The sequence below is a fragment of the Saccharomyces eubayanus genome, chromosome II (assembly GCF_001298625.1).
Source record: "Saccharomyces eubayanus strain FM1318 chromosome II, whole genome shotgun sequence".
Taxonomy (NCBI): Eukaryota; Fungi; Ascomycota; class Saccharomycetes; order Saccharomycetales; family Saccharomycetaceae; genus Saccharomyces; species Saccharomyces eubayanus.
This window is the reverse complement of record NC_030977.1, coordinates 1069385-1089348: the sequence shown is the minus strand read 5'-3', so window position 1 is coordinate 1089348 and position 19964 is coordinate 1069385. Positions and strand designations below refer to the sequence as shown.

The 19964-nt window shown below is 39.0% G+C and overlaps 8 protein-coding genes across 8 annotated transcripts; 4 read left to right on the top strand and 4 right to left on the bottom strand.

The window, feature by feature from the left end:
- Window positions 1–40: 40 nt before the first annotated feature.
- On the top strand, window positions 41–3010 carry CYM1 (pitrilysin family metalloprotease; the record flags this gene model as incomplete). Its single annotated transcript, XM_018363829.1, has 1 exon — window positions 41–3010. The coding sequence occupies one exon, from the start codon at window positions 41–43 to the stop codon at window positions 3008–3010; it is 2970 nt and encodes a 989-aa protein (XP_018223958.1).
- A 203-nt stretch (window positions 3011–3213) lies between these two features.
- Window positions 3214–4041, top strand: TIF35 (translation initiation factor eIF3 core subunit g; the record flags this gene model as incomplete). Its single annotated transcript, XM_018363828.1, has 1 exon — window positions 3214–4041. The coding sequence occupies one exon, from the start codon at window positions 3214–3216 to the stop codon at window positions 4039–4041; it is 828 nt and encodes a 275-aa protein (XP_018223957.1).
- Window positions 4042–4284: 243 nt separating this feature from the next.
- Window positions 4285–5070, top strand: BNA7 (arylformamidase; the record flags this gene model as incomplete). The annotated part of the gene is made up of 1 exon (XM_018363827.1): window positions 4285–5070. One exon carries the CDS (start codon window positions 4285–4287, stop codon window positions 5068–5070), a length of 786 nt encoding a protein of 261 aa, XP_018223956.1.
- A 49-nt stretch (window positions 5071–5119) lies between these two features.
- RPN9 (proteasome regulatory particle lid subunit RPN9) lies at window positions 5120–6301 on the bottom strand (the record flags this gene model as incomplete). The annotated part of the gene is made up of 1 exon (XM_018363826.1): window positions 5120–6301. The coding sequence occupies one exon, from the start codon at window positions 6299–6301 to the stop codon at window positions 5120–5122; it is 1182 nt and encodes a 393-aa protein (XP_018223955.1).
- Window positions 6302–6540: 239 nt separating this feature from the next.
- SNX41 (Snx41p) lies at window positions 6541–8433 on the bottom strand (the record flags this gene model as incomplete). The annotated part of the gene is made up of 1 exon (XM_018363825.1): window positions 6541–8433. The coding sequence occupies one exon, from the start codon at window positions 8431–8433 to the stop codon at window positions 6541–6543; it is 1893 nt and encodes a 630-aa protein (XP_018223954.1).
- Window positions 8434–10679: 2246 nt separating this feature from the next.
- On the top strand, window positions 10680–13136 carry SIP1 (Sip1p; the record flags this gene model as incomplete). The annotated part of the gene is made up of 1 exon (XM_018363824.1): window positions 10680–13136. The coding sequence occupies one exon, from the start codon at window positions 10680–10682 to the stop codon at window positions 13134–13136; it is 2457 nt and encodes an 818-aa protein (XP_018223953.1).
- Window positions 13137–13549: 413 nt separating this feature from the next.
- ARO80 (Aro80p) lies at window positions 13550–16399 on the bottom strand (the record flags this gene model as incomplete). The annotated part of the gene is made up of 1 exon (XM_018363823.1): window positions 13550–16399. The coding sequence occupies one exon, from the start codon at window positions 16397–16399 to the stop codon at window positions 13550–13552; it is 2850 nt and encodes a 949-aa protein (XP_018223952.1).
- A 401-nt stretch (window positions 16400–16800) lies between these two features.
- Window positions 16801–19964, bottom strand: HKR1 (Hkr1p; the record flags this gene model as incomplete). Its single annotated transcript, XM_018363822.1, has 1 exon — window positions 16801–19964. A coding segment is annotated over one exon (3164 nt), but the record flags the coding sequence as incomplete, so codon positions are not given.

Sequence of the window (19964 nt, the reverse complement as noted above, 5' to 3'; positions counted from 1 at the left end):
TTCACTTGCAAAATATTTGTTGACTGACACTGCGGTATATATGTTGCGTTTCCAGCGGTTTGCGTCTTCATACGCACAAGCGCAGGCGGTTAGAAAGTACCCAGTGGGTGGTATACTACATGGCTATGAAGTAAGAAGGATATTGCCCGTCCCAGAGCTAAGACTGACTGCAGTAGATCTGGTGCACTCGCAAACAGGTGCCGAACATCTTCACATCGACAGAGATGATAAGAATAATGTCTTTAGCATCGCCTTCAAGACTAACCCACCAGATGCTACTGGTGTGCCCCATATCTTGGAGCATACGACGTTGTGTGGATCTGTGAAGTATCCTGTGAGGGACCCTTTCTTCAAAATGCTGAATAAGTCTTTGGCGAATTTCATGAATGCTATGACAGGTCCCGATTATACATTTTTCCCCTTTTCTACTACCAATCCTCAAGATTTTATTAATTTAAGAGGGGTTTATTTAGATTCTACATTGAATCCGCTGCTGAAGCAAGAAGATTTTGATCAAGAGGGTTGGAGATTAGAGCATAACAGCATCACGGACCCGGAAAGTGAGATTGTTTTCAAAGGCGTGGTTTATAATGAAATGAAAGGTCAAATATCCAATGCGAATTACTATTTTTGGAGTAAGTTCCAACAGGCCATTTATCCCTCTTTGAACAATTCTGGTGGGGATCCTATGAAAATAACAAACTTGAAATACAATGATCTCTTAGACTTCCATCATAGAAACTACCATCCCTCCAACGCAAAGACCTTTACATACGGTAATTTACCATTGGTGGACACACTGAAGTATTTAAACCAGCAATTTTCCGGGTATGGAAAGAGGGCACGCAAGAATAAGTTGCTTTTACCTATCGAACTAAACAAAGACATAAATATCAAATTACCGGGCCAAGTAGATACTATGCTACCACCGGAGAAACAAATAAAGTCCTCGATGACATGGATTTGTGGTGCTCCACAAGATACGTATGAGACTTTCTTGTTAAAAGTATTGGGGAATCTATTAATGGACGGTCACTCTTCTGTGATGTACCAAAAACTAATAGAATCAGGAATCGGTTTGGAATTCTCAGTAAATTCAGGAGTTGAACCAACTACAGCAGTGAATTTTTTAACTGTAGGTGTCCAGGGGGTGAACGACACTCAACTCTTTAAAAATACCGTAGATCGAATTTTCCAAGAACTTTTAGAAGCAGATTGCCCATTTGACCGTAAACGCATCGATGCCATAATTCAGCAATTAGAGCTTTCTAAGAAGGATCAAAAGGCTGATTTTGGTCTTCAGTTACTATATTCCGTGCTACCTGGCTGGACTAACGGAATCGATCCATTCGAGAACTTATTATTTGATGAAATTTTGCAAAGATTCAGAAATGACTTGAAAACTAAGGGTGATACTTTATTCCAGGATTTAATACGCAAATATGTTACTAATAAGCCATGCTTTACGTTTTCTATTCAAGGTTCTGAAGACTTTTCCAAATCTTTGGAAGATGAAGAACAAGCACGGCTAAAAAAAAAAACCGATACACTAGATGATCAAGACAAAAAGAACATTTTCAAACGCGGTATACTATTACAAGAGAAGCAAAATGAAAAAGAGGACTTATCATGTTTACCGACCTTACAAATAAAAGATATTCCTAGAACTGGAGATAAATACCCCATTGAAAAGAAAAATATTTCATTGCGCAGAATTACAGATACCAATGGTATCACTTATATCAGAGGCAAGCGTATATTGAATGATATCATTCCGTATGAACTGTTTCCGTACCTACCTCTGTTTGCTGAATCTCTAACTAATTTGGGCACAACTAAGGAACTATTTAGTGAAATAGAAGATCAAATAAAACTGCATACGGGTGGTATCTCGACACATGTAGAAGTTACATCAGACCCCAGCACCAGTGAACCTCATTTGAACTTTGGCTTTGATGGATGGTCTTTAAATTCCAAGAGTGATCATATTTTTAAATTCTGGTCCAAAATTCTATTAGAAACAGACTTCCGTAAAAACAGTGATAAACTCAAGGTTCTCATTCGTTTGTTGGCGTCTTCAAACACGTCTTCAGTAGCGGATTCTGGGCATGCGTTTGCGAGAGGTTATTCTGCGGCCCATTATAGATCGAGTAGCGCCATTAGTGAGACATTGAATGGTATCGAACAATTGCAGTTTATCAATAAATTGCACAATCTACTAGAAAATGAAGAAGATTTCCAAAGGGAAGTTGTTGATAAGCTTATTGAGTTACAGAAGTACATCGTAAACGCCAAAGATATGAAGTTTTTTGTCACCTCAGACTCTGATGTTCAAGCGCAAATAGTTGAAAGTCAAATCTCAAAATTTATGAAGACACTTCCAGATGACAAATGCTTGCTCAGTGGACCAAAGACATCTGCGTATCCTCTTATCAAGTCCGAAGGTAAACCCACTTTGATCAAGTTTCCATTTCAGGTACATTATACTTCCCAAGCTCTATCGGGTGTTCCATACACACACAAAGATGGTGCAGCATTGCAAGTCATGTCAAACATGCTGACATTCAAACATTTGCACCGAGAAGTGAGAGAGAAGGGTGGTGCTTACGGTGGGGGTGCCTCTTATAGCGCATTGGCAGGTATTTTTAGCTTCTATTCCTACAGAGATCCTCAGCCTTTGAATAGCCTGGAGACTTTCAAAAATAGTGGACAATATGTACTTGATGATGCCAAATGGGGTACGACAGACCTTGATGAGGCTAAATTGACAATATTCCAGCAAGTTGACGCGCCTACAAGTCCCAAAGGAGAAGGTGTGACTTATTTTATGTCGGGTGTTACGGATGACATGAAACAAGCAAGAAGAGAGCAACTTTTGGACGTTTCTCTCCTAGATGTTCATAGAGTCACCGAAAAATACTTGTTAAACAAAGAAGGAGTAAGCACTGTAATCGGGCCCGGAATTGAGGGCAAGACCGTCTTGCCAAAGTGGGAAGTCAAGGAATTGTAAGTAGATAGAATAATTCTGTAAATATATATTCCTCTTTCAATTTTTAGTTGGTTTATACACATCGCTTGCAACGAAACTAAAATTTTTTTTTTCATTCAGTGAATGCGAAGAGTGAAAAATTATCACGATGGCAAAGAGAGGGAAAAGAAGCCTTAGTTATTTGTTATAATCCAACAATAAAAGAGCAGAAGCTACCAGGCATAATGAGTGAAGTTGCGCCAGAGGAGATTATAGAAAACCCAGATGGATCCAGATCCATCATTTCATACAAGATCGAAGATGGTGTTAAATACAAGATTACTCAGAAAGTAAAGGATGTTAAAGTACTGGAAAAAGTTCACAAATCTGTTGCAGAAAGAAAAAACTGGAATAAATATGGTTCCGAAAAGGGGTCACCAGCAGGTCCAAGTGCTGTTACTGCAAGATTGGGTGAAGAAGTCGATCTAAGATTGACAAGGAACTGGAAGCAAGCTGAAGAAGAAAGAATACAGAAAGAAAAGGGAAGTCTCACAAAGACCGGTTTACAATGTAGATTATGTGGTAACGACCATATGACAATGAATTGTCCATTCAAGACCATTTTGAGTGAACTTTCCGCATTAGAAGACCCAGCAGTTAGTGAAGGCGGAGCTGAAGCTGTCAGTGAAGATAAGGGTGGCCAAGCTGGCGGAGCTGGCGCCATCCCAGGCCAATATGTTCCACCTTCTCGTCGTGCTGGTGCTAGAGATCCTTCCTCCGATGCTTACAGAGATTCTAGAGAACGTGATGATATGTGTACTTTGAAGATTATGCAAGTTAATGAAAATGCTGATGAAAATAGTTTGAGAGAAGAAATATTGTTTCCATTCGCTCCTATTCCAAGAGTTTCTGTTGTTAGAAACAAAGAAACAGGGAAATCAAGAGGTTTGGCCTTCGTTACTTTCTCCAGTGAAGAAGTTGCTGAACAAGCTTTACGTTTCTTGGATGGTAGAGGTTACATGAACTTAATTCTACGTGTTGAATGGTCTAAACCAAAGGTGGTTAAGGAATAGATATACAAAAGATCTGCTCTGCTTTTGTTTTCCAACGTTACTTTTCTCATATATAAAATGTAGATACAAAGAAATAACATATGTAAACTAATCAATCTATACTTGAAAGAATGTTGCCTAATATTTTACAAAATACTGCCGACCGTACTTATTTTCATAAGACCCAAAATGCAGTAGAATTGCTATCACGAGGATGTTTGAAGATTGTCAAAGGACATAAACAAATAGAGGCATCTTTTGAAAATGTCAAACACAGTAAGGGCTATTTCGCCAGACGTAACATTATATGACAAGACGATAACATTCCAGGAGGTTTCAGAGATCACGAGAGAAACTGTTATTTACATCCATGGAGGAGCATGGAACGATCCCGATAATACACCTAATGATTTCAACCAATTAGCTAACGTTATCGAGTCAATCGATGTTAAGTCGAGTATATGTCAATATTCCATAGAATATAGATTATCACCAGAGATCACAAATCCCAGGAATCTATATGATGTAGTGACAAATATTACAAGATTGGTTGAAGAGAAAGGATTGACAAACCTTAATTTGGTGGGACACTCTGTCGGAGCAACATTTATATGGCAGATTTTGTCTGTTCTCAAAGATGCTCGGGAAGAGATGAACGAAGTTCAATTACAAATGCTGAAACTTTTGCAGGTGGTTAAAAGAGTATTTTTGTTGGATGGCATATACTCAATAAAGGAACTGTTGGAAGAGTACCCTCAGTATAACAGTTTCACGAAGTTAGCCTTTCCTGAAGGCATACATTTGTATGAGGAAGAGCCTTTGAGAGTTATGAAGTATGTGAGAGAAGCACTTTCTCACTTTGATATTGATATGCATATGGTACATTCATACCGCGATGAGTTATTATCATTAAGGCAAACTAACTCTTTAATATCTTGTCTTCAGAACCATCAAGCAAAGTTTGAGTTGTATTTGGATGACTTGGGTTTGCACAATGATGTCTATAAAAATGATAAAGTTGCAAAGTACATCTTTGATAATATTTGTTGATGATTTGTTTATTTGCGGGTGTATATATATATATATAATTACCAGTGACTCAAACCCAAATCGATTGGCCGCGAGCTTCCATTTTTTCACCTAGTTTCTCGACTTGATCATTCCATTCTACCAGTCTTCCTTTCATCTTTGTGATTTGATCACCACTTATAATTCTTGGTTGGACCCACGAGATGGTTACTAACTCGTTTACCTGATCAATACAGCCCCTTAATAGGCGTAAACTTATGGCTCTCATGACTAAATGTTCAACATTATCCTTTGGTAAATGGGTTGCCTCGGAGATATCATCAAAAGACAACATTCTAATATTCTTGACAAAAACTGTTTCAATTAGTGTCATTAAGCAAATCTTTTGTCGTAAAAAGGATTCATGTTCTGCTAATACTGGAATCTTGGAAATTTGAACTTTTATCAATGAATCAAATTTGTCAAAATCACCAACAGTCAACGCATTCAATAATTGGAATAGCCAGTCATAATTGGAATCATCGACTATGGTGTCCATTACTTGATGATGTAACAGTTCACCGAAATTGTAAATCTTGTCACCCAACAATGCTGAAATACTTAAATCATAGGCTAATTGTTGGCGTTCCGCTAAAGTGATGCTTGTAGATGGTTCTAATGTGGAAAGGTATAATAGACTTGTATAATAAAAGGAATTGAAATCATTTTTGAACTTGAAATATTGAGAATTTGTAGAATAAAAGCTGTTGGTTATTCTTAGTGGTAAAGAATCCTTTTTATCCAATGTTTTTTCTAAATCATCTAATAAATCTCTTGCTTTAACTAAGTTATTCTTTAACAGGTAAGTTCTTGCAATTTCTATGTCTATTAACAATATTCCATCTTTGTGATCTTTTGATCCATCATTTCTTTGCTTTTTAGTGTCAAGCTCTTGGAATTGAGTCTTCAAATCACTCAAATACTTTAAAGACTCATCAAAATTTTTAGAATCTTTTAAAGATGCAAGCAGGAACTTTACTACTGATAATTGGTTTATCTTATCATAAAATCTAGAGACAAAATTATCGTACAGTCTAAGTCTCAATGGTGTAGATTTGGCGTCGTCAAAAAATTTGTTTAAGGATTCAGACAACTGAAACCATAATTTTTGTTCATAAAATTTTTCAAACTCTTCGAACAAAGGGTGGAAAGAAGGGTCTGCTTCCATGCGAAGTGTACTCAATACAGTGTCAAGTTCATGGTTATCAAACATCCTGCCAATAGTAATATAGTTCGGTTTCCTGGACCACTGTTTTGAATCTATAGTCGGTAGTTATTTTTGAAATAGTAGTTTTTATTCGTTTCAATTTTGCCACCGGAGAAAAAAGGGGAGCGGGTAATAAAAATGAGGATAATAAGAGTAGTATACCCAGTATTTACAACTTATATTCACAAATACGTGTATATGTATAAATGTGTTATTTATGGTGCAACGCCGGGCGCTAATGCTCATTATAATGATTGGTCGATTTGCGACTTGGCTAGTTTCCAATTCTCTAGACATTCTCTGATCCATGCTTTGAAATTGGTTGTGAAAAATTTTAAGATCTTGGCGATGGTCAAGTGGATGTGATTATATGCATACATCAAACTCTTGTACGATGAAGTGTTTATTTCTAGCATATCCGATACGCATATGGACAGACAATCCTTCAACTTAGTTAAATCCTGTGTCAGTTGTTTAATCTGTTTAGATCTCTCTTGTTCTGTTAGTTGTTTGATTTCAAGTTTGTTCAAATTCATTGTAGGTGTAGATGTTTTGTAGTTTAGTTTGCTTGTTCCTATACGAATTTCATTTTGGTGACCGCTGGAACTGGAGTTTGTACTTGACTTGGATAGCGACCTTGTGTCCTTTTTAACAGCGTTTGGCTCATTGCCCCTCGTATCCGTCATATTATTATCGTCTGCCAACATAGCGGAGTTTGCCAGGTTATCATTAATTTTTTGCAGTTGGTTTTCGATTTCGGTAAGGTTGGTTAATTTGGTCTCCTTTTCGATAATTAATTTCTCCAAGATTTTATATTGCAAAAACTTCAATTTTTTAAAATTTAGAACTTTGAATGATTCATTTAGAAATTGTGACAATTCGTTAATGGGGTCCTCCAGCATAGAATTGTATTTTTCAATTAGAATTTCTGAAGATATGTATATAATATCGAATGAATGGCCTATCTTTTCGATGTGACCGATGATTTCTAACATTGGATTGTTTAAATTTCTTCTATGTTTGTCGTCACCATTAGGCATGGCGGTATCGTTTTCCAAACTAAAGGCATTATAATAAGCACCCAATTCGGCAAAATACGTGGATAACGAGTGGAAATGAGACTTATTTGATCTTATATTTTTCAGCAGGTGAGCTATTATTCTTTTGTAGTTTTGAAATAGATTTTCAATATGTGTAAATTGTGGCTCATTTTGAATAACCTCTATTGGTAGATTAGAGACTTCGTTGTGACTTTTCATTGTGATATGTTGTTGCCATATCAAGTTATAATTTTTCAGAGAAGAGTTGGACGGAATGGGTAGTATAGAATGCAAAGGACTTGGTTTTGTTGGGCTTAGAGGTGGAGCTAAAAGATTATTCAATGGTAGGATTATTATCGGCGATGAGCTTAAAACGTCTTTCCAATTGAACTCAGGGTTCAGAAATTTTTGAAAAACGATGTCATCATTTATCTCTTCGATGTTCAAACAGTTGCACAGAAATGAATTAAGCATTTTCTTTCTGGTGGTGATGACCTTGGAGTCATTCGTGGCATTTATGGGATTCCATATATATTTGAGGAGAGAGTGCTTGGATGGGATAGGTGGAATAATTATCGTAGGCAGCAGTCTAGCCAGGGATTGCCTCAACGAATGAAACTCCGAGTATCTTCTAATAATCTTGTTGTTTTCATATAAAATTACATAGCCAATAGCGTGTTTCCCCCAGGGGTCTTTGAAATCGCCAGCATCGATAATCTGGATATGTTCTGGTCCATTCACATTATGAGGAATATTCTTGGGGGTGGTGGTAGTAGTAGACATTGACAAGGAAACAAACGGCTCAGTCTCAGCGTCAGCGTCAGCCTCCACAACGGCATGCGAAGATGTAGAAGAGGCGGTGGATGCTCTGGAAGAGCCAGCAGATGAAGAATGCACTGGACTCGTCGGAAAAGACGACGAAGAGGGCGGAGAGTTTGTGTTTGTGTTTGTGGGACGGGCTCCACCGATACCAGTCCCGATACCAGAGGCATACAGGTGATGGGTTCCCACGAACGGGTTGTTGTCTTCCTCTGAGAGGTCCATCTCTGAGGCGCTGCTGTGTTGCTCCTGCAGCCCGTCAAATATGTTGCGATCCATTAATGTGGATGTGCAGTCGTCGTAGTCCTCGTTATACGATACGCCTATAGTTACGTGTCTATTTAAGTACCCTTGTCCCGTTATCTTGGCCTGGTTCTCTTTTCCCTTTAAATGGGGTTTACAAACTGCGAAACTGTAGAAAAGAAAGGCTTTCAAAAGTTTAACAAGGGAAAGAAGAGCAGCTACAAAAGAGATAAAGAAAGTAGGAAATCAAGCTAACATGAGCGGGGAGAACAAGAGTACGCGTATGTCAATTAAGTTTCAGTTATATCCGATGGCTTTTTACTTGGTCCATTTTTACTAACTCGGGGGAAAGGAAGGCTTTCTTCCATGGATTGCAGCTATTGTAAAGGCATCCGACATAGTATGTAGACGTGCTAAGGTGCACTTGTGTGTGTGTGTATATATATTTACTAACAAGCAGGACTAGACGGATGAATTGAAAGAGGATATACTGGCCATCAGTAAAGATGCCCTGGACAACTTTCAGCTAGAAAGAGACATTGCCGGAACGGTCAAGAAGCAATTGGACGTCAAGTACGGTAACACATGGCATGTGATCGTTGGTAAAAACTTCGGCAGCTACGTGACCCACGAGAAGGGCCATTTCGTATATTTTTACATCGGGCCACTGGCGTTTTTGGTCTTCAAAACAGCATAAATATTGTCTTTATAGTCAATTAATAGCGTATTACTACTATTCTTTCATGTGAATGGGGTGGCACATAACGATGGGCCCTTAAGGAAAGGAGGGTTCAGTTGAGCAGATCTGATTCTAACTCTTCGTGTTGGTTACGATGTGGAGAGCACTGGTTCTGGCGGGCAGCGATGGGTGCACAAGGTTTATTGAACAAGAACGGGACTCCAATAAAGAAGGTGGCCAGGCCAGGCAGAAAGGTCGACGCTAAGGCCAAGAATAAGAGGACTGCACTGAACACGGCAGTCCTACGGGCGTTTTGAGGCAGAAGCCAAAATGGAAGCAGTTGTAAGAGAGGACTGAATTGTTGTTGGAATTGAGGGATGCCCAAAACAAGGTCACAACTGACTTTTTACAAAGCTCTTATCATCGGAAATGACGAGGTGTAGAGCTCAGAATACCGATGATGTGAGGATAATGGCCTTTCTGGATGACTTAAAAAAACAAGTGGGGGAACAAAAAGACAAGAAGCTGTAAAACAGAAAGACTAAGGAGTATGAAACGCCCGTGATGGCCGATAAAAGCACTAAGGAACTGCCATCATGCAGTTCAAGCGGGAGCAGAAGTGGGTATACAAGGGATCAGAACAGCTGCCCGTGCATAGATTCCATTTTGAATGATAGCATCCTCGACTCAAAAATACGTGGGAATCTCCCCTTCGAAGTCAAGCGTACCGTCAATGATGGTGAAAGAGGCAGTAATGGTAGTGATAAGTTTATTTTTGGTCTCGGTTTTGCATTAAGCAACGAACAGATGCGTATAGGAGAGTCGGGGTGCGACTCACAACCTCGTACTGCTGAGGTTTTTTGGAAGCTTTAACTCCAAGGCGTGCAGTCGTTAGGATTCCCCCAACAAAATAGACCAAGAGTACCTTCTTACTCACGCCGCCAACGATCCCTTGTCAGCTAATCAAACACCCATTGGTTTCGAGTGAAATTGCAAAGGCAAGTGCATGGAAGTCATACCGTTGGCAGACAAAAAGATTAAATTGGAGCTAACAACAAGATATCTGATAGACCAGGAACCTCCGGATTCTAAACTACCACTATTCGCCTCTCGTAGAGCGATTCTTGAAGCTCCTTATGGAACCATGGATTACATCAAAAATGCCGTGTTGAAAGAAAACGTTTCTTGCTCCACATCCTAATTATTCTTCTTGGACATCGACAATTTATGTTGTGCAGTAATGGTCAACGCGAAATGTACCGATGACTGTAGGACCGTGGGACAGGTGCACGACCTACAAACTGTACTGGCCAGACAACTTTTATAATGGATGCGACACATTTACATTTATATGTAGGCTTCTTCTGTAAAGAGTTGCTATGCTCATCACATACTACGAAATGAAGACCCTTTCGTCTTCCGTAATTTTTTCCCCATTGTTATAAAGAATTAATAGAAATAGTTTAGTATACAATAGTATATCGGACTAAAGCAATAACTGCGCAAAACAAAGTGCGTTTCCGAGTGTTTCTTCTTTCCATTCTTATCTTGTAGACCGACTTAGTGGAAAACTGAACTATCGTCTCAAAAACTTGCTGCCATCATGGGGAACAACCCTTCCACTCAGGATCCATCGCATTCGGCCAAGAAGGACCATGGTTACCATCTGCATGAAGCCTTCAATAAAGATCGCCAAGGTAGCATAACTTCTCAGCTGTTTAATAATAGAAAAAGTATTCATAAGAGGCATGCCAGTCATGCTAACAACGATAATGCCGCTATCCCTCCTAGAATGCAATTACTTGCGTCTCATCCCTCAACATCAGATTGTGATGATAGTACCGATAAGGCTGTTTGTGTCGCTAGTGAGCCTTCCCTTTTATTCAAAAAGGATTACTCAGTGACCAATGCAGCAGATGATAACGAGACTACGTTAGCCAATTTGTCTTTAAATGATCGTCATGACGTAAATGCTCCGGAAGAACAAGTTAAATCACCATCCTTTTTAAGTCCTGGTCCATCAATGGCCACTGTAAAGCAAACTAAGAACTATCCGGACGATTTGTCGACCGTGAACAATACCATAGTTGATGAAACAATGGGGGACGGGCGAAAAGGCCATCCTCATCATGAGAGGCATCGCTCGAGTATCATTGCATTGAAGAAAACTCTTTTGGAAAATTCGGCTACTGATTCCCCCTCTCCAACAAGATCATCATCCGTACACTCTACATCGCTACCACCTCTAAGCAAAGCCGGTTCTATCGATATTCCTATTAAGCAAACGTATTCAAAAAAACCGTCTGTCCATGCATACCAGTATCAGTACCTTGATCCTGACCCGATATTGTCTGACGACTCACAACTTGACAAAGAATCAAAAAGTGATAACATAGATGCTGAGGCGGGTGTACTGCAAAGTGAGGATATGGTCTTAAATCAATCTCTATTACAAAACGCTCTGAAAAAAGACATGCAACGCCTCTCGAGAGTAAACTCCTCTAACTCAACGTATACTATCGACAGTACGACCCAAAATAATAATAAAAATAGCAACAATAGTAGTAATAGTGAGAATAATATTGGTAACAAGGAAAATTCAAGCGATTCTAATGATGAATCTGCTGCGCCCATATCTGCCACCGCAAAAATGATGATGAAATTGTATGGTGACAAAACTTTGATGGAAAGAGATTTGAATAAACATCAAAACAAGTCATTGAAAAAATTGCAGAATAAAAAATTAAGATCTGCTTCAAATTCAAGAAGATCATCGTTTGCTTCTTTGCATTCTTTACAACCAAGAAAAAGTGTCCTAACGAATAGCTTGAATCTGCAACCTTTGCATCCACTTCATCCAATTATTAACGACGATGACAGCCAATATTCCGTACCACAGCATAGGGAAATTCCTCATAATTTTAATTCAATGTCAAGCATGTCTTCAATATCATCAACAAATTCCTCTGAAAGCACCTTGGTGATTTTAAAATGGAAAAATGATAGTAACATGCCTGCAACAACAGAAGTCTCTATAATAAGTCACGATATTGCATCTGCTCTTAAGGAACAGCGTGAGGTCAATTTGGATGAGGATGCAAGTTTAGACTCGGAAAAGCAATTAAATCCAAGGATCCGCATGATTTATGATGTTGTGCGTAAAGAATGGTTTATTCCAGAGCTTTTTTTACCTCCCGGCATTTATAGACTACAATTTTCCATTAATGGCATATTGACTCATTCGAACTTTCTACCTACAGCTACAAATTCAGAAGGTAAATTTGTCAACTGGTTTGAGGTTTTGCCTGGTTACCACACAATCGAACCATTTAGAGATGAAGCAGACACGGAATCTCAGGCGAGTTCGACAATAGATGTTGAAGCTCCCATAAGGCCGGAGCCTAAGCGATTATCATCTTCTTCTCGTAAATCTTCATATTATTCGGCAAAGGGTGTTGAAAGGCCAAGCACGCCGTTCTCAGATTACAGAGGTCTAAGTAGGTCGAACTCGGCAAATCTGCGGGATTCGTTTGTTCGTTTGAAGGCAAGCAGTTTGGATTTGATGGCGCAGATAAAGCCTGAAATTTTGGAATATTCAAATGAAATACCAAGTTTATTTACTATAGGTAATGGTTCCGCAAAGCCTCTACAAGAAGGTAAGCCATCTGAGGACCTTCCAAGTTTTACGCATAAGGTTATTGACTGCAATCAAGATGATTTGTTTGCCACTTTACAACAAGGCGGTAATATTGACGCAGAAACAGCAGAAACTGTATTTTTAAGTCGATACCCCATCCCTGACTTGCCAATATACTTAAACTCATCATATTTAAACAAAATTTTAAATCAGGGCAATCCAAATTCAGAGTCAGGTGATAAGGATGAAGGCGCGATAAACCATATTATCCCTCACGTGAATTTAAACCATTTATTGACAAGCAGCATTAGGGATGAAATCATCAGTGTGGCTTGTACCACAAGATATGAGGGAAAGTTTATTACCCAAGTAATTTACGCCCCTTGTTATTATAAAACACCGAAAGCTCATGGCAACAAGTAAAACTTCAATTCGCAATGAACTTTATGAACTTTTTTTCTTTTTCCTATTTCAAAACTTTAGCATTGTTTGTAAGATGACTTTATTGGTATCTCCACACCACACCCTCACATTTATCATTTAGCATGTGTAGAATGTTTAATGTATGTTCAACATTTCCAATTTATTTTTGCTTCATATTTCTTATTGAGCGGGGTTATTTGTACAGTAATAGAAAAAGGTCTTAAATAGGTAGTCTGATTGAGTGCAATAGCTAACATAAAATGTACCATTATAAAACTAATTTAAAACTGTAAAACACTTTAATATATATATATATATGTCTCTGTGTATCTGTAGTCACTAGATTTACATGCATATTTTCATGGTTGTAGTAATCAATCATTTATCTAATTAAACATTCCTTTTCTCTAATTTTATGTGTGAGGGGCTGGTCTATCAGTGTCAGTATCAGTGTCATTACTATTCGCGAATAAGTTATATAAATTCTCGAAATTGTTGTTATCACCATCACCACATTGCATGTATCGTTGTTCGATTAGCTCTGTCCACGGTTCTACGAACTCCAGCCCAATGTCTTCACTAGCACTAAACCAATCTGTGACTTCTTCAGATAACGATGGGCCTTGGAAAAGCTCATTATTCAGTAACATTGCAGTAATATCGCTAGTTTGATCCACAAAGGAATTTAGGCCACTTTTAAATGGTAACTCCGTTGAGTTATTTGGATCATCACATGTTGCCTCTGTAGAAGTCTTCGCTAAAGGATCGAAAATACTCTCTGCCTTACTCGTGCCAGCAGCTTTTCCAAACGCTGGCCCTTTAGCCAGGTTTGCTCCTTCTAACGGCGAATCGCCATTGCTTTTCAAGGGGGCTATACCAGTTCTTGATGTGGGTGGTCGTTCTAAATGGGATTTCTTTCGAAGTTTCATTTCTGTACACAAGTACATTAATATGGCTGCATACCTTTGGCAAAGGTGTAGCTCATCGGGTGTGGCCTCCTTCAAAGTTACTGCGGTGTCGCGAATGAGATCGAATGTTTCATCGACAGATATTGCACTTAGTTTCAGAATGTTTCTGGCATCGGGATTTGTTGCTATTTCACTGCCAGTGAGTGTTAGGTAACACTTCACTATAAAGGCAATTGATCTAATTATTCGTATAACCCATCTAACGGGCATGTACTTCAGCATGCATTGTCTTGAGACCCTTTTTGCAGAGCTTAAAATTTCTTTAGCAGATTTGTATGCTAATTCTACATACCTGGCGCTCTTAACAATTTCGCTCATGTTTAGTCTGCTTATCTTCCCATCCACTTGTAATGCAAGTGAGAAAATGTAAAGCTGACAATAATTAAAATCTGTAATAATACTTTCGCCATTTATCCTATCGATGTTGTTAAGAACTTGTCTTTTATTCTTTCTATTCGCTAAAGAAAATGGAACATCAGAAAGAGGTACAAGAACCTCTCTGTAGTTGCTAAGCCAGCCTTCTATCAAGGGAGAAAAAACACTTAGTACAGATAGGTTGTGCCTTTGGTCAGTAGTTGCCAGTTTTCTCTTATTCTTTTCGCAATAGATGGTCTCATATGCAATGGAAAGGATCCGAATTATCTCTATCTTTGCTCTTTGAGCAAACGAGAATCTTAGCGGAAATGGTGGCATATTATTTTGTGCCAAATTCGTATCGTCCTTCTTATTGGAGTAATATAGAACGTATTCATCGTTCAAAAACTCTCGTTCCCAATCTGTCAGAACGCATTTCTCGTTGTCGTTGTCAGCCTCTAAATTTTCTAAAACCTTTTTCCACCTCTCTTTACTTTCATCATTAGGTAGAATTTCATCTAGATAGAACTTTTCATTCCCAAGATAGTTCTCATTATTTTCATTTCCATCATTGTCAAACCTTTCTAAGTTTAGGTTCAAGACACTAAATGATTCTGCTAGTAAAGACCTTTGGTTCATATTCATTGCGCTTGTGGTTTCAGAGATATGAGTAACTATAAATATTTTTGAACTATTTTCAATAAACCCCATATCCTGTGCGAGCCTTACTGCGGACCCCGTTAGCATCCATGACATACGGTCACTTCTACGAATGGCACCAACACCTGTCAATCCTTCTTCATCCCTTTTCGTATTAATATTTTTACTCCCTCTGACATTAACATTGTTTAGTTCTGGATCATTTGCGTAGTCAGACCATTTGCAGTGAATACTTCTTGGGTTCCATTCCGTGAAAATTATAAATGCAAGCACAGTACCAATCGATCTTGTGCTAGCTTCTGCCCAAATTGTTTGAGATATCAGTTTTTGGCAGTACACCCATAATTTATCGTGAACTTCAACATGCCTTGCACCATTTTCTCCATTATCTAACCCCAGAGTATCGAAAGGATGATAGCGAGCGGAAACAGTTAAAATCGCACAGAACAAAATGGGGTATTGTGCCAATTCTTTTGGATCGTGTAATTGGAATGGGATGTTAGGAAAGAACGGATGCATCGTGAGGAAAAATGCTTCGATTAACTCAATTGCTTCTTCTTTGGTGAGCAGATTAGCTGGACCGATATATTCAAAGTCCTCTATTTTTCGTGTGGGTGTTGGTCTAACTTTACCAATCTCTTCTATTAACTGTGAAGTTGTTTTATTAGCATTCAGGGTGGTAGCAAGCGCAACCGTTAAATTTTCGTCTGGGGTGTCAGAAGCAGCACTTACACATCCTGAAAGCCGTTTTAATCCTTCATCTGTGGACGGTTGACATGATGAGTGCAAAGAGTTTACATATGGCGTTGTTGTGGACTCATCCTTTATAACTTCCTTCGCACCTTCTTTAGCCACGGTACCAGCCGCTTGCGCTAAAAATTCTAAAGTGTTCTGCATGGATGAAAGTTCAAGTTTCCATTTCATACCATCTGATTTAAATAACGTTTCATTATCAGTGTTCTTTCCCGACAAAGTCATATCTGATGGAGTCGGACTTATCGACTCATTTGGTACCCTTTGTTCACTCTTACTGGAGGCATTTTTACTTGTTATATTAATCATGCTGGGCGATAACCTATGCATTGCTTCTCTGTTGGAACTAAAAAGACACCTTTTTAGTTCCCTTTTACAGCGAGCGCATGGTGGTGTATGAGGGTTATCGACAGGGCCAAGATCGCATTTCACCTTCCTTGATCTGCAATTGATGCAAGCTTGGTATGTTCTTCTCCGCTTTGGAAATGTAGGCACTGTATTTTCTGAGGGTCTTATTTTGATAGGCATAAAAGGGACAACGATACTGAAAGTAATTATATCATGCGGAGAGCAAATATTTTGACTAGCTTGCTAATTCATGTTATGATTTACTCCTGCTCTTTTCTCCATCGGTTATTTGTATTTTTATTGATCTCGGTTATCATCGGGTGGAGTATGAAGGGCCTATTTCCGAGAATTTGATGATGAGAGCTTTCATATTTAGAAAGCTTATAGAATTACAAAATGCAATATTTAATAGTATATATGATAATAATGGCGGTATTAATAGTAAAACCATATCTATGTGTGCATGCGTGTGGGTATTAATAGGCATTGCTTTTAATGTATCATTTCCGTTACATGCGCAGCTTCTAGCAGCAGTCATGGCAAGTAAATAATAAAAGTATATTCGTTTGATCTTTTGTCCTTTAGTTGTTCTGTTGTTTTACAATCTTTGACATTCTCTTGTAAAGCTCCTCATCTAAAGCATCTAACTCTTCGACTTGAATGTCTGAGACACTACCATTGTCATCAATGTCCTCTATTTCAAGCTCTTCGTGGTTAGAAATAAAGGCTTGAACTGGTTTCTGCAATGAAGAGCCTGCATGACCTAAAATGTGTAATTTGATTGAATCTGTATCAAGCGGAGTAGTATAGGCGGTGCTTGGCAAGCACGTCTGACTACCTGAAGAGAACTCGTTTGTGATCAAGTTTCCTGTGTTTGGATCATCTCCTGTAGTATATGAACCGATTTCTAATCCTTGAAGTTGCATTTTGTACACATGGCTGTTATTGTAGTCTTCGATAACTTCGTCTTGCAAATGGGAACAGTTTGGTTCATCTTCATCGGAATAAGTGTCGTATAACCTAATATTACCATTTTCATCAACATCTAGATTGCTTGAGATCGATTCTTCGTCGTTTAAATAAGCCTCGGTCGTATCTTGATGTTTGTCATACACGCATTCTCTTAAAATGCTATCTATACCCGAATCTTCATTTTCATTTATTTCGTCAAAATCATCAGGCATCGATTTTCTATAAAATAAGTCGCCATCTTCATCTACGGTGTAATGCAATCCGTGGGTGGCGCTATAAATCGTGTTTTCTCCAGTGGCGATATATTGATCGTCTTCCATTAAGTGAAAGCTTTCGCTTTCATTGTTTGTATTCTTTTCGTTATAATTATGGTTTTCAGAAGATGAGCGGGAGGTGCTAACCCCAATACCTTCAAGTCCTCTTTCATTATTGGGAGTTTTTTCAATACAATTTCTCGGACGTCTTCCTAATAAAATGTTCCTGTGACGGAAAGCAAGCAATGCAAGTAGTAACCACATGAGTACGCCAGCTGTCAAACAAGTTAGATATATGATAAATCTTTTTGTAATTCTCCAAGGCATATGATCGGTTAATGAGTTAGCAAAATCGTCTAAAGAGCCGTACTCATTAGTTCCAGCGTTCCCTGTTGAGCTTTTATTTGAAGAATCTGAAACACTCGGTGATGAATCACATATAGAACACCCATTGTTGGATCCATACAACGTTAAACCTCCTAAGGGAATACTACTATCGATTAGGCCAGCTAAGGTTCGTAGCGGGGTTTGAGGATTGTTGTATAGAGTTGAGTTGCTGTCAAGGATTAACTCCTGAAGAAATGATAAAGCTTCTGTTGGAAAATATACTTCTGCTACTGCTATAACATATGCTTTGGAGGAATCTATCATGGGTACGATCTGTTTCACCACTATCGAGGAATTTCCAATTGACGGTAAGTCTAAATTTGCTGTTGACGTAACACCACTCTTTTCCCCTTTCTTTCTTTTTTCGACGACGGATATTGGTGATACAGACTTAGGAGAAAGTGTGGTAGTGCTACTTCCTGACTTATACGAAAGAGCAAAACTAGACGATCCCATTTCATATGTACCGCTCTCCTCTGGTTGTGACGTGGTATCCGAGAATGGATACTTCAAAACTAGTGGTAAAAAGCTAAAAACTTGGGCTGATGATAATGGATTTTTTACCAAAAATACATAATTCAGTCCAGCTGTAAATCCGATAGTTATCAAAGTGTGATTGGCAGGCTCAGGTACGGAAATAGCAGGCGCAATGACATTAGGAAGTGAGCCTGTAATTGATGGATTAAATGATGTTGTAGATGCGTCTGATTCAGATGGCTCCACAATAATAGCAGTGGGTAACCATGCATAATCGTTTGAAGTTGTGTATGGGCGCGTAGGGTATGTAGATGGAACAGCAGTTATGGATTTTGAATCAGTAATCTCCTGAGTTTGTGTGGCTGTGCCAATAGTGTTTGTTGAGGGTTTCGTGGATATACCAAAGTTTGATTCGCCAGTTTTGAGGGAGCTGTTGTGGGAGTTTCTTCTTGTAGTAGAACTAAGTGTTCCCCGACTGTCAGTTGTGGTTTTTGACAACTTATTTGATAAACTGATTGAGCCAGCTATCGAGTTCGCTGATTTTGAAAAGGTGGATGAAGAGGTGGTTGTTAAAACATGATTCTGGGTATTTACAGTGGTCTTTGCTGTGGATATTCTAGACTGCCTACTGGATTGATATGTTGTTGTTGATCTTGTGACACTTTCTTGTGTATTTGAAAATGATTTAGTGATAATATTTGTCTCTTTGGAATACTTTTTTGAAGATATTGAGGAGCCGGAGTGATATAATGACGTGATATGGGATCCCAGATCAATCGACGAGTCAGAAACACCGCTTGCCACTAATTGAGGCGTCGAGCTACGGGATGCTGAGGTAGATAAGGTATCCGACTTAGTCAAACCTGTAGGATTGGTTTGAAACGTTGCCGAAAAAAATTCATTATCTAATGTTTTCTTAGAGGAAGAATATGGGAGATTTGATTGCCTTGTTGTTGTGAGTTGATCATTGCTCGCGGTATTCTGACTAGTCATCCTATATGACGCTTCTGAACCACTAGGGAGCTGCGTTAGAGGTATGTTACTTTTAGACGACTCGGCCACGTAAGTGGAGCTGGATTGAGTAGATGAACCTAGCGGAGAAGTTTCGACCCGGTTTGAAGCAAAAGAGGTTATACTGATGATAGAAACTGGACTTGAAAACGTAGCGTCACTTGAAATTGAGCTTATAGATATGGATTGGAGTATTGTTTTATATGGTGTAGAAGAAACTTGTTGGGATGAAGATGACGTTGTATGTATTGAAATTACTGGCGTAACAGTGACGGATGTTAACAGAGACTGTACTGATGACAATCCAGAAGCATAAGTAGTGGCAGGTGAAAAAGGGGTGTAGAAAGATGGAGAAATCGTTTGAGTAGAAGAAAAAGGACCAACTGCGGTTGGGGAGGATGTGTATGAAGAAGCAGAAGGACTAACCGCGGCTGGGGAGGACGTGTATGAAGAAGCAGAAGGACTAACTGCGGCTGGGGAGGATGTGTATGGAGAAGCAGAAGGACTAACCGCGGCTGGGGAGGATGTGTATGGAGAAGCAGAAGGACCAACTGCGGCTGGGGAGGATGTGTATGGAGAAGCAGAAGAAGCAGAAGGACCAACTGCAGCTGCAGCCGAAGAGGATGTGTATGGAGAAGCAGAAG